Source organism: Papio anubis, chromosome 13 (genome assembly GCF_008728515.1).
Source record: "Papio anubis isolate 15944 chromosome 13, Panubis1.0, whole genome shotgun sequence".
NCBI classification, from domain to species: Eukaryota; Metazoa; Chordata; class Mammalia; order Primates; family Cercopithecidae; genus Papio; species Papio anubis.
The window spans coordinates 22,357,836-22,372,571 of NC_044988.1; the positions used below are offsets into that span (position 1 = coordinate 22,357,836).

Genomic DNA, 14,736 nt, shown 5'->3' on the forward strand with positions numbered 1-14,736 from the left:
AAAAAGAGTTCGGGATTTGCTAATAGTTATTTTTCCCTTAGACAAGGTGGTATAGTGAATTTATTCATTGCAATTTACCCAAATTAGCTCTCCCTTCAATCCCCAGCCCCCTAGTGTTTTATCCTTTCCCTTTATTCTATACCCCATTTGGATAATCAGTATCATTGGCATCTTGTTTATTCATGCTTTTATTCTTTTTTTTTTTTTTAAAGAAAGTAAGTAGATGTGTTTTTTTCCTCTCTCTCTCTCTTTTTTTTTTTTTGGACACAAAGTGTTGCTCTGTCATCCAGGCTGTAGTACAGTGTTGTTATCATAGCTCACTCTAGCCTTAAACTCCTGGGCTCAAGTACTACTCCCACCTCAGCCTCCCAGCTAATTTTTAAATATTTTTTGTAGAGACAGGGGTCTTGCTATGTTGAACAGGCTGGTCTTGAACTCCTGGCCTCAAGTGATCCTCCTGCCTCTGCCTCCCAAAATGTTGGGATTACAGGCATAAACTACCATGCCTGACTTTTTTGTTTTTCTTTATAGTTACCCCCTTTGGTCATCCACAAAATATAGTGCACCATACATTTATTCTGTACCTTGCTTTTTTCACTTAGTGTCTTCTGGAAATAGCTATACTATCAGTTCATAGAGCTCTTCAGTCATTTTTTTTTCCCCAGCTGAAGATTATTCTGTTATTTGGATGTATCATAGTTTATTCAACCAACTTTCTCCTACATTAGGCTATTTAGGTAGTTGGCAGTATCTAGCAATTATACATAATGTTAAAAGTAATAACTTTATGCATATGTATTTTTATATTATTGGAGGTATAACTTTAATTATTTTAAAATAACTTTATTTGATAATCTTTTAAAAAATCCGTAATATAATTTCAGAACTAATTTATTCTGATTTCCCCTTACCAAATTTTAGAATATAAATAATGCCAAAGGGTTTGTTTATTTTTCTTTGCAGCAGTTCCTGACCAGTCCATGGTGGGAAATATCAGTTGGCACTTAATTGCATCATAACAAATTATACCCAGTAAGGATGATTTTTCAGGTCTCAGTGCGTGGGTTATGGAAATTTTCCATCATGCATTTTTTTCTGCTGCAATTATAGGGCCTATATGTATGTACTTATGAGAATTGGAGCTAATATCAAAGACAAAAAATGGTGGGGCCCTTTCCCCAACAGTCCACCAAGTTTTGAGGAAAAGAAGTATCAGTTGAAATAGCTCTGAAGAATTTATCTTCCTGGTTCTGATAAGTAGATCTCATGGTCTCTGATTTAACAATACATGTAGATAAGATTTTTTAAAAACACAGTGTAACAACTTGAACTTTCCCATGCAAACTCTGTAACCCACTGTCAACATGGTTCTGTATTTGGGCATGGATCATCCTGAAGAAAAATGCAGCTCTAATTTTTAAAAAACTCTTAAAACTTGAAGACCTGGCCAGGCGTGGTGGCTCACACCTATAATACCAGCACTTAGACTGAGCCGGATGGACCACTTGAGGTCAAGAGTTCAAGACCAGCCTGGCTAACATGGAGAAATCCCGTCTCTACTAAAAATACAAAAATTAGCTGGGCATGGTGGTGCACACCTGTAATCCTAGCTACTCGGGAGTCTGAGGCAGGAGAATTGTTTGAACCCAGGAGGCGGATGTTGCAGTGAGCCAAGATCATGCCACTGAACTCCAGCCTGGCCAATAGAGCAAGGGCTGTCTAAAAGAAAAAAAAAAAAAAACTTGAAGACCTTCGGTGCCTGGGCTCTTAACTGACCCAGCATATTAATGTACATTTAGAGCTCAGATATAAGTGATATTCAATCACATCTCAAATGGTCAAGGATATATAGTATTTGGCATCAAGACCTTGAAGCTCTCATTTGCTAGCAGAAAAATCCTTAGATAGTTCCTTTCATCGGGTATGTGTGCCAGAGAGTGTATCTTTAATTTAAATTCCTAGAAGTGGGATTGCTGCATAACACATTGATTTCAGTTTCTATAGGTCAGGAGTCTAGGCTTGGCTTAACTGGTTCTTCTGGGTAGGAGCTTACAAGGCAGCGATCCAGATGTCTGCTGGGCTGTGTTTTCACCTGGAGACTTGACTGGGGAAGAATCTGTCACTCATGTTTCATTTTGTTTAACTGCAGTTGTAGTACTGAGGCAGAATTGTTTTCATTGTGACTGTAGGACTGAGGGTCTTAGCTGCTCTCTGTTCGTCAGTTGGAAGTCTGCCTCATCTCCTAGAGGCAACCCACAGTTCCTTGTCTTTCCCAAAAGGACCACTTCATCAAGCCAGCAAGGAGGGTGTCTATATCAAGCAAGCTGTCAACCGTCTTACAGTGTTGAACAGTCATAGAGCTGGGTGTCAAGGCTCATGTCTATAATCCCAGTACTTTGAGAGACCAAGATGGGAGAATCACTTGAGGCCAGGAATTCAAGACCAACTTGGGCAACATAGTGAGACCTCATCTCTACTAAAAATTCAAAAATTAGCCAGGTGAGGTGGCATGCACCTGTATAGTCCTAGCTACTCTGGAGGCAGACACCAGGCGAGGGGATCATTGGAGCCCAGGATTTCAAAGTTGCAGTGATAACCTTACTGCATTCCATCCTGGGCAACAGAGCAAGAGCCTGTCTCAATAATAATAATAATGACAATCATAGGAGGGACATCTCATCACCTTTGCTATATTCTGTTGGTTAGAAGCAAGACATGGGGACCAGGAGGTAGGGAGCGTGGGAGTACCACTACAGGGCCTGCCTGCCATAGTCATTACTATATTCTTCTATAAGGGTTTTACTGTTTTTTCTGTTTACTGGCAATGTGTGAAAATGCCTGTTTATGCACAGCCCTAACAAATACTGTAGTTTTAAGCTTTTGACCTTTTGCCAGCCTGATGGGTGGGAAATTGTATATTTACATAGTCTTAATTTGCATTTCTCTTATGAGTGAAACTGTCTTCATATGTTAAAGGGTCATGTTAACTTTTTTTTTTATTTTGAGAATTATATATTTATGTCTTTTCCCCTCAGTTTTTTATTGAGGCGAATTGCATATAACAAAAGTAATCATTTTAAATAAATCAGTGGCATTCAGTACTTTCACAGTATTGTACATCTACCACCACTGTGTAGGTCCAAAACATTTCATCAACCTGGAATAAAACCTCATACCCATTAAGCAGTTACTCCCCATTCTCCCCACTCTACCTCCACCTTATTTATTTAGCAGTTTGACTGTGAGGTGTCTTAAATGTGGTTTCCTTTGTATTTATCTTGGTTGGGGTTTGCTAGTGTCTTGGGGTTTGGGTAGATCTATATCATCAATTCAGAAATGCTTTGCTATTATCTCTTCATATTATTTCTCTATCATTTTCTCTAATTCTTTCTCTTCTGGTACTCCAGTTACATGTATATTAAGTATTAAACCATTTCATGTCATCTCTTAGGTTTCACATGACTTTCCACACACTCTTTCTCCTCCCAGCCCTTTATAGTATAATTTGGGTAATTTCTGTTAAGCTAACTTCAACTTCACTGATTATTATGCTAATCTGCTGATAAGTCCTTTGAAAGAGTTCTTGGCCTGGGGTGGTAACTCACACCTATAATCCCAGCACTTTGGGAGGCTGAGGTGAGTGGATCACTTGAGGTCAGGGGTTCAAGACCAGCCTGGCCAACATGATGAAACCCTGCCTCTACTAAAAATAGAAAAATTAGCTGGGTGTGGTGGTGTGCCCCTATAATCCCAGCTACTTGGGAGGCTGAGGCAGGAGAATCCCTTGAACCCAAGAGGCAGAGGTTGCAGTGAGCTGAGATCATGCCATTGCATTCTAGCCTGGGCAGCAAGAGCAAAACTCCATCTCAAAAAAAAAAAAGAAAAGAATTTCTTCTTTCTTTCTTTTTTTTTTTTTAATAAGAGAGTAAAAAAAAAGAGTTTTTTTTTTTTTACTCTCTTATACTCATTATTTGATTTTTTTTAAAATTTCTAGCGCTTACATATATATCCGCAGCCATACACATATACTCTCTGCTCTCTCTACCGAAATTCCCTTTTTGTATATGTGATCTACATTTTGCACTAGATGCTTTAACATACTTTTCATGGATATTTTAAAATCCCTACCTGATGATTCTTACATTCTGTTTGTGTGACTGTTTTCTTGAAGCCTTCCTTATAACAGTGAGTTCCACATTATCTTGCTTCTTTGCATGTTTCTTAATTTTTTTTAATTGAATACCAGACATTGTATGTAAAGGAATAGTAGACAATAAAGTAATATTAATGACCAGAAAAAAATCATTTCTCCTTAGTCTTATTAGGCCACTAGTGGGCTGGGGGATGGGGGGAAGGGGTGGTGCTGACTGAATCATTAAGTGATTTTAATTTCTAGTATATTTGCTTGTATTAGCTGCTTCTAATAATCACTTATTTGTCCATAAGTCTTGCATCTAGAAATATGGCAATGCAGGAATATTATTGCTTTCTGAGGTTTCATATGCATCTCACCTTTTATGTTTGATGATTTTAACATTTTTCCTGCATCAGAGTAGTAGGAATATCTTTGCAACGTTAAGAAATACTTGGTATGGGTTACTTACACCGAAAAAAAAAAAAAAAAAGAAAGAAATACTTGGGCTGGGCATGGTGGCAAACACCAGTAGTCCCAGCTACTCAGGAGGCTGAGGCAGGAGGATTGCTTGAGCCCAGGAGTTCAGGGGTGTAGTGTGCTGTGTGCTCTGATTGCACCTCTAATAGCCACTGCACCCCAGCCTGGGCAACATTGCAAAGACTTATCTCTAAAGTTGAAAAGAATTTAAAAAATAAACTAAAGTTTTTATAGTTTTAATTCCCAAGTTTAGGTCTTTGATTCATTTTGAGTTAATTTTTATATGTGGTTAAGGTAGTAATCCAACTTCATTTTTTGCATATGGATATCCAGTTTTTCCAGTACATTTGTTTAAAAAACAAAAACAAAAAGAAAGACTGTCCTTTCCCGATTGAATGGTCTCGGTAGACTTGTTGAAAATTAGTGGACCATATATGTGGGTTTTTTCTGTACTCTGTATTCTGTTTCATTGGTCTGTATGTTTATCCTTATGCCATAACATACTATTTTGATTGCTGTAGATTTATAAATTTCAAAGTCAGGAAGTGTGAGTCCTCCTTTGTTGTTTTTCAAGATTATTTTGGGGCCCTCTTGTAATTCTTGTGAATTTCAGGTTTTTTCATTTCTGCAGAAAAGGTTGTTGGAATTTCGATTAAGGATTGTGCTGAATATATAGATTGCTTTGGGCAGTACTGAGGTCTTGACAATGTTAAATCTTACACATTATCACAGTATGTCTTTCCATCTATTTAGAGCTTAATTTCTCTCAGCAGTGTTTTGTAGTTTTCAGTGTATAGGTCTTTCACTTTGGTTAGATTTATTTGTATGTGGTCGGGCATGGTGGCTCATGCCTGTAATCCCAGCACTTTGGGAGGCCAAGGCAGGTGGATCACAGGGTCAGGAGTTCAAGACCAGCCTGGCCAACATGGTGAAACCCCATCTCTACTAAAATACAAAAAGTAGCTGGGCATGGTGGCATGCGCCTGTAATTGCAGGTACTTGGAAGGCTGAGGCAGAAGAATCGCTTGAACTCAGGAGGTGGAGGTTGCAGTGAGCCGAGATCGTGCCATTGCACTCCAGCCTGGGCAATAGAGTGAGACGCTGTCTCAAGAAAAAAAAAAAAAAAAGATTTATCTGTATGTATATAATTCCTTTAAATCAAACTTATCCAACCCATGGCCAGTGGGCTGCATGCGGCCCAGGACAGCTTTGAATGTGGCCCAGCACAAATTTGTAAACTTTCTTAAAACATTGTGAGGTTTTTTTTTATTTTTTATTTTTTTAAGTTCATCAGCTGTTGTTATTGTTATTTTATGTGTGGCCCAAGACAATTCTTCCAGTGTGGCCCAGGGAAGCCAAAAGATTCGACATCCCTGTGTTAGATGCTATTATAAATGGAATTGCTTTCTTAATTTACTTTTCAGAATTTTTGTTGCTGGTGTAGTAGAAACACAACTGATTTTCGTGTGTTGATCTTGTACCCTGTAATCTTGCTTTTTAGCTCTATTAACTTTCTTAGGGATACTTTGTGGATCACATTATGCAAAAAGAGATAGTTTTTACCTTTTCCTTTCCATTTTGAATGCCTTTTGTTTCCTTGTTTCTGTTCTTAGGGAGAAAGCTTTCAGTCTTTCACCATTGAGTAGCTGTGGGACTTTCATAAATACCCTTTATCATGTTAAAGAATTTTCTTAGTTTTTTTTTTTTCTAAAGGCAGGGTCTCGCTCTGTCACCCAGGCTGGAGTGCAGTGGCATGATCTTGGCTCACTGCAACCTCTACCTCCTGGGTTCAAGCGATTCTCCTGCCTCAGCCTCCCGAGTAGCTGGGATTACAGGCGCCCACCACCACACCTGGCTAATTTTTGTATTTTCAGTAGAGACGGGGTTTCACCATATGGTCAGGCTGATCTGAAACTCTTGACCTCAAGTGATCCGCCCACCTTGGCCTCCCAAAGTGCTGGGATTACAGGTATGAGCCACCACGCCCAGCCAAATTTTCTTAAATTTTCTAAAGGTTTTTCTGATAAGAGTGCTGAATTTTGTCAAATATCTTTTTGGCATCAGTTGAGATGATATATATGTTTTTTATTCCATTAATATGATATATTTCATCAATTGATTTTCTTATGTTGAACCACCCTTGCATTCCTGGGATAAATTCCACTTGGTCATGGTAAATAATCTTTTAAATAAATATTGTTGTTTCCAAAAAGATGTTATATTCTTAAAGTTTCTAGTTGGTATTCTCTCTCAATAGATATATTCAGTGCCCTACTTTATAAAATAATAGATACTAGTTTAATACTTTCTATAAAGTCTAGGTATACCTCAAAATTCAAAATATCTGTTGTTGAAATATATGTAGGTTTTAATTGATAAGGCTTTTAATAGAAATGTACCAAAGTTTGAGTGAATGTTGGAGGCTGAATGTGAAATGTTTATATCAACATCATTTCTGGCACTTAAAACATGACTTTGTTTAGACTCAGTGATTATAGAATCATGTATGAGACCATTAATTAGTGTAACTGTCAGCAATACTAAAAGGGCATGCCATTGTTAAAGATAATTAGTGAACTAGCACACACACTTACTTTTCCATTGTTATTGTTACTTGACAAAATGTAAACTGGTGAGGAAAGGATGAGTTAACTCTAAATGGTAACAATAGGTTATTTTTTAAATAAAAATAATTTAAAACCATTCTAAATAAGTAAAACATTTTACAGGATTTAAAACTTAAAAGGTTTCAAGGGATATATACTCTTCTTCCCATAACTGTTCTTCATAACTGTTCCTCAGTTACCCAGTTTCCTTTCCTGAAAGTAATTGTTATAAAAGTGGATAGGTATATATAAACTTTAAATGAAGTACCCTGAAATGTAATATCTATTGCACTTTTTTTTGGTTATATTTCTTTGTATGTTACTTGTTTTACTTACTTGATTTAGATTGATTTCCTTATAGTAGATAAGGTAAGCTATCAAAAAAACCTAAACAGGAAACCTAATAAAACACAGTAAAGGCTGCATCCATATTGAAATCATAGCTTTGCCAGAATAAGTAAAGCCTAGAGCCTGGAAAAGGGGTATTAGGCCGGGTCTGGTGGCTCATGCCTGTAATCCCAGCACTTTGGGAGGCCAAGATGGGTGGAACACTTGGGGTCAGGAGTTCAAGACCACCCTGTCCAACACGGTGAGACCCCGCCTCTACTAAAAATACAAAAATTAACTGGGCGTGGTGGCGCACACTGGTAATCCCAGTTACCTGGGAAGCCAAGGCAGGAGAATCGCTTGAACCTGGGAGGTGCAGGTTGCAGTGAGCCGAGATCGAGCTACTGCACTCCAACCTGAGCGACAGAGTGAGACTCCGTCTCAAAAAAAAAGAAAAAAAAAAAAAGAAAGAAAAGGGTCATTAATTGTAGCCCTTCAGAATCCAGGTTGATGCTAGATAAATTCTGGTCAACTTTATGTCTTTCAGATAAATTTCTAGGACTCTGTTTATGCCACAGTAAGTACCTGGGGAATTTAATGTGTTTATACTCAGGCTGGAGTTAACACAAATTTATGTCAGCTAGCCTTTTATTGTGTGTGTGTGTGTGTGTGTGTGTGTTTAAATTTCACTGAAGGCCTTTTCTGATTGAACTGCCTATAGAAGAACATATACTTAATGAAATATGTGTAGAATTGACTGTATTTGTGGTCATTAAAATATTTTTCCTAAGGAAACACATACATCAGTTTCTCCAATTTGTCTATGTTTAGAGTTTTTAATATGCCTGAGTTTGCAAGCACAAGCAGCTTTGAAGCCACAGATTGACTTGCTTTTGTGTAGAGTCTGTTTGTTAATTAAGGAAATGCTGTTTTCGTTGTGCTGAATGCCAAATACTTCAGTAGTTATTATCCTCTGGTTTGTTTTTGTTTTAAATAGGATTTGAACACTAGTGAGCAGTTGCTTATTGAAATTTACAAGATATATGTTTTTAATTTAAAGAATGAGCTTAGGGTTTAAACCTTTTTCTCACATGTGAGCATAAACATAATGAAATAACTCTTCTTAATTGATGGTCAGACCAGTATGTATTGAGATTAAAAAAAAAAATTTTCCAAGTGAATGTCTAATCATTTAAATATAAGAATTCAGTGTTGTAAAGCTTATAGTAGGTAAGGAAATATAGATTCTTAAGTTTGCATCCTGTCTGGAAGGAAGGCTAACATGTCAAGTCACATTTTTTGAGTCTAAAAGTTGCTGGACTATATTTTTTAGATCTTAATTTCATTAGCCCCTTCAATTTTAGAAGACTTTGAAGTGATTTGTGGGGGGAAATCTGTTATTTCTTTGCATTTTAATATATATACACAAACACTCCAAAAAGATACTGATGCACTACTGACTGGTTGAATTCATTTTTTCTTTTATATAGTTGAGCATTAGGAAAAAAATACTCTGAGCTCTAAAGAAGCATTTTTTCCCACTTAAGATAAAATAAATAATGTAAATTATAGTTCATGAAAAGATTATTTTAGCTAGGAGAACTCATTTTAAAAAAGAAAATGGAGGAAATTGGAGGAAATGTAGACTGCCAAATAGTGCAGGTGGTAGTTTGGAGACTAAAGATAGATCTCTCCCTCATCCTGAAAGCCCTCCTAGACCAAAGACAAGTATGTGTTTCATATTTCTTTCATGTCAAGATTTCAAGTGCTTACAGATCTAGAGGAATAACACAGTAGAAAACCACTCGGCATTCATAACCCAGTAGACAAATGCTGTAAATAAATCACAGAAAAAGGTATACAGGACACTCAATCTCATAAGCAAATGCAAATGTAAAAACCACCTTAAGATGCCAATTTTTACTTACTGCAAAGGTTTAAAAGTTAGATAACTATTAGTGAAGGTGTGAGGAAGCATAAATACGTTGCTGGTGGAAGAATAAATTAGCAAAAAATTACATAGAACAATTTGGCTTATTTGTCCAAATTCAAATGCAAATCTTGGCCAGGTGCCATGGCTCACGCCTGTAATCCCAACACTTTGGAAAGCTGGAGTAGGTGGATCACCTGAGGTCAGGAGTTCAAGACCAGCCTCGCTAACATGCGAAACCTGTCTCTACTAATAATATAAAAAATTAGCTGGGTGTGGTGGCATGGGCCTGTAGTCCCAGCTATTCAGGAGGCTGAGGCAGGAGAATCACCTTAACCCTGGAGGCGGAGGTTGCAGTGAGTCAAGATCGTGCCACTGCAGTCTAGCCTGGGTGACAGAGCGAGACTTTGTCTCATAACAAAACAAAACAAAAAACAAATGCATATCTTGATTCCTGAAGTTCAATTTAAGGGAAGTTGTTCTACACATATATTTCTGCCTGTGAAAGTTACTCATGCCACTACATTAGTGTAGTGTGGGAAGTACAGTTTTTCAAAATAAAAAGGAGTTATTCATTCTAAGGGTATTAGTTTTAACATTATGATAGTGAAAGATTGGAAACAATGTAAATGTCCTTAATTAGGAGATTCTGATAAATTATGTTACAGTCATGCAGTGAGTTAAGGAAGCTCTGTGTACTGCTATGAAAGAGATTTGGGGTATTGTATTAGATCAGGGGTTGGCAGATGTTTTCTTGAAGTGCCAGACAGTAAATGTTTTAGGCTTTGCCGGCAATGTGTTCTGTTGAGACTGCTTAGCGCCTTGTTGTAGGAATGTAGCAATAAACAATTCTTAGATGAGTGAGTATGGCTGTGTTTCAGTAAAACTTCATTTACAGTGACAGGTGACTCGCCTGCAAGCCATAGTTGTGGTACGTGTTAAGTGAATGATGCAAAGTGAAGAACCTTGGTATGTAAACTATAATAGAAGTATGAATGAATTGTTGAAAGCATAGAGAAGAGAGTTCAGGGAACTTTGCCTGGGATATTTAGGAAATATAGATGAAGTGATAATTTATAATGATAAGGTAATAATTTGAGTTTCTGTGGGTAAAAGCTCTAAAGATTAACATGAGGAAGTCTTTTCGGGGATCAGTGAGAAGTTATCTGGCTGAAATAAAGAGTTCTTTGTTGGGAGTTGATGAAGAGGTAAGTTAGGAGGTGTTAAACACTCTTGATTTATAGTCCATTTTCTATGATGAATAAAAAAAATTTTGGCTGGGTGTAGTGGCTTACGCCCGTAATCCCAGCACTTTGGGAGGCCATGGTGGGTAGGTTGCTTGAGCCCCTCAGGAGTTCAAGACCAGCCTGGGCAACACGGTGAAACCCCATCTCTTAAAAAATATAAAAATTAGCTGAGCATGGTGGCACACACCTGTAGTCCCAGCCACTTGGGAGGCTGAGGCAGGAGGATCGTCTGAGCCTGGGAGGCAGAGGTTGTAGTGACCCGAGATGGCACGATTGCACTCCAGCCTGGGCAACAGAGCAAGACTGTCTCCAATTTAAAAAAAAAAAAAAAAAAAAGAACTTCAATACTAGCTCTGTTAAACCTTGACATTTTGCCATATTTGCTTTAGATCTTTTTTTCATATTTAAAAAAAATTTTTTTGACTGCTTCAGCAGAGCAGGGCTACGCCACAGGCAATGTGCTCAGGGCAGCCATATTTTTTAAAAGAAGTAATTTTGTTTTTATTTTAAATTTTTTGATGTAATAGATTATTGAGATGTTTTTCATTACTTTTTATACTGTCTTTAAATTTGGTGTTTATTTTACACTTACAGCACGTCTCAATTTGCACTAGCCACATTTTAAGTGTTCAGTAGCCACATGTAGTTAGTGGCTTTTACTGTACTGTACTGTACTGTACCGTTTGACAGTATTCTACTGTGATTCAAAGAGAACCACTGTAGGTACTTAAAAGTTGTATTTACTTCTACCACTAGGGGTCAGCCAAGTGTCATAATATTGACCCAACAAGACAGCATTTTGTGTTGGAGTTTTAAAATTTACAACTGCAGTGCAAAGATTGTTCTGTGTGCAACAAAGGAAACCTCTGTCAAGAGCAATATTTACTGCTGGTGAAAAAACTGGAGCAGAGAGGGTGATGGAAATGTGTTCTGTGGCCTCTTTAGACACATGGGCTCCATGTCCTTACAGATGTATCCTTTCTTCTCCATTCCCGTTTGTCTTAAATAAACTGTTGAAACTTTTCCTCCTGTTATTAGGGAGATCACATTTGTAGTAAATGTACTGCTTCTCCGTATTTGTACCTTATTAACTAGGTAAACTTGTTGGCTTATTTTCGCTAAGAATCTCAAGTAGGCACCATTTGATTACTGAGCCACATATTGTATGCCTCTCTCTTCCTGCTTAAAAAACAGTTCAGCCTGGTTTAAGGTTGTCTCACCATTAAGGTCTGTATTAGATTTATATTTCTTGTTCTCCACAGAAATGACCTCATAGAAATGCCCTAGACTTTATGCGGATTCATAGCAGAAATTCCCACTTAGAGTGCCTGAGTTTCATACACATCATACACATTATGCTGTTAATATCCCTTGTGTAAAGACCAAATGAAGAAAATCTAGCTAAGAACAAAGATTTAGGGAAAAATTTTCTCCATCTTACCCATTCATTGCATAGTTCTTGATCATTTTTTCAGTTCTAGAGGGTTTGTTTTAATGCATTTCTTACATGTCCACTTCCTCTTTGTCATAATGCCAGTAATTTAGATCTATATTAGTGTCTGTTAACTCTTAAGATAGGACTTTGATATATTCTGCATTCTGTGACTTGATGATAGTCTTTCAATAGCAGTTTTAATACAAGGTACTGTTAATATATTTTCTGCCATTAGGTTGAGGTAGAGAGTTCTGTGGCTCTGTTTAGTTAAAGATAATTTGGTAAAATCAGTCATTAAGTTAACTTTCCATAAGTTAGCAAAATAATTGTTGTTAACATTATTGGCACAGCTTTCCCTTCAGGGTAGCATAATTTCTAACTTCTGTGCGGTAATATTTTACTGGGGTCATCAGCCATTTGGAAATTGATTGCTGGTTATTTTTATATAAATATTTAAATACTATATGAATTTACTTCCAAATCCTTTTGCTTTCTGTTGCATGACTTTGATCAGATAATTAAAAAAAAAAAAAAATTCTAAGCTGAGAACAGCCACTTGCTGGGGTAGGGCTGGAAATGCATGTTATGACTGGGCAGATGGGAACTGAGAAAAGAAAGGTAATTCTGCAGAGTACGGGTTTTGCTGGGCCTGGTAGGGAGTGAGAAGTGAGAAAGCATTAGGTCTGAGTAGCAGGCCATCATGGCAGGTCCCTTATATAAGGAATAGCACCAGAGTCCTAGAGCTATGAGTTTTCAAAAGCCCCATAGTGTTCTTTCTTTTTTATTTTGAAGTGTGACATGCAGAGGTTATATGGGCTGCTAGTAAAGTGCCCTGTTGCTGCTTGGAGCATGCCAGACTTAAAGGCCATGTAGTTAAAGATAAAAAATAATTACTAGGAGTAGATTTGGAAATTGGATTTGATTTGTGAACCAAATTTAGGAAATACAGTAGTGAAGTTTCTTTTTACTTGACGTGATATTAGCTGATTGTATACATTTTCCTTTGGCTTCGTATAAGACTACAATTTTAGTTTCCTCGGGATTATATTGATTTGCCAAAATTCCTAAGAAAAAGCCTTGTTTTGGTAAAGCTTTTAGTGGTTTGAAAGTGGAATGATGGATCTTATGTGAAGGAAATATGTAATGGCAGTGTGGTGCTAGTAGGTAGAGATCAATTTGGTTGTGAACCTCTGGTTTGGTGTAATATATTTGTAATCATGTATGTTTAATTAGAGGGCTGTTTCCCATTTCCCCCATGAAAATATCCCCTCCCTCACATTCTTGTCAACTAAAACATATAAGGATTTAGAGATATACCCGACACATTAAACTCTACATCTGTTTAACATAAACAATTGGGTTACATATACAATTCAGAAATAAAGTTATGTTGTATTTATTGTCCTGTATGATGAAGTACTTTTGTTCAAACTCTTCATGTTTAATTGGGATCCCTTGGAATAATTTGTTTTTCTAAGATGGTTGTTCAGGGTGTCAGCTTATTAGGAATATGAGTGACTTTATAAGTCTTCAGATGTAAGGGGACTCCTTTTTTCTGAAAAATAATTTTTGAGGGCTAAAACCCTCATTTGATACCGGAACATACATAATAATTCCTTATACCTCTTATTTTTGATATTTAGAAGTATTTCTTGATTGTGAGAAGTCAGAGTTTTAGTGAGCTTATTCTTATTGAGTAAATGAGTAAGTTTTTAGTTGTTAATATGGATTTTGTCTTTTTCTTTTTTTCTTTGAGGGGTTGGACATAATTGCCTTATTTCATTTCAGGGATCCTTCTAAAGTAAATATTCTGGTACCTGGTGCTGGACTAGGAAGACTGGCCTGGGAAATAGCTATGCTAGGTTATGCTTGTCAAGGAAATGAATGGAGTTTTTTTATGCTCTTTTCTTCCAACTTTGTACTCAACAGGTATTTAATTTATTTTTTGCTGGAAATAGTAATTTCTCAGAATCAGATTGACTTACCTATTTTCTTGAACAATTTTGAATTTGAAGATAAGTACATAGCATTTGATTATTATATCTATCACAAATGTTTCTTATGTTAAAATCAAAGTACTTGTACAAATTATCACTTGAACCAATTGCCTAGTTATTAGAATGTTGAAACAGGATGGGTAAGTGACTTTATAGAAGGTGACTGGGCATTCCATGAAATGATTTCTGTACAAAATCTTCAGGACTAAGTATGAACCAGGAAGGAGTATTTTTACATTTATTCCTTAAGCTTCTTTACCTCCTTGTTTCTTTAGTTAAATAAGAGTTTAGTTTAGCAATTATAACTTTTTCTCCTTAATCAAGTTCTTATAAAATGGCCAAGTATGCTCTCATGACTGAGTTGGAAAGATCTCTCAGAACTTGTGTGGCCTCTTTTGGAAGGCAGTGGAAAAGAATTGTTATTTTTAAAGCCAGAAGATGTACATTGAGTAGCTGCCTTGTTTAAATAATATGTTGTCTCGGATGGCAGTATGAGTTTTAGGGGGTTGGTGAAAAAGGGAAAAAGAAGAGGGTTATACAAAAAATAGATCGCAAACTGTTTTAGTTGAAACCAGTACCATT

At 36.9% G+C, this 14,736-nt stretch overlaps 1 protein-coding gene across 5 annotated transcripts in view; it reads left to right on the forward strand.

Annotated features, from left to right (window-relative positions):
* The window catches only part of CARNMT1 (carnosine N-methyltransferase 1), a 45,357-nt gene that overhangs the window by 13,982 nt on the left and 16,639 nt on the right, over window positions 1-14,736 (forward strand). For all 5 annotated transcript variants that reach the window (XM_003911820.4, XM_021927553.2, XM_017949935.3 and 2 more), the window contains one exon: window positions 13,946-14,086. In XM_003911820.4, coding sequence (XP_003911869.1) covers window positions 13,946-14,086 — 141 coding nt within the window. The remainder of the gene's footprint in view (window positions 1-13,945; window positions 14,087-14,736) is intronic.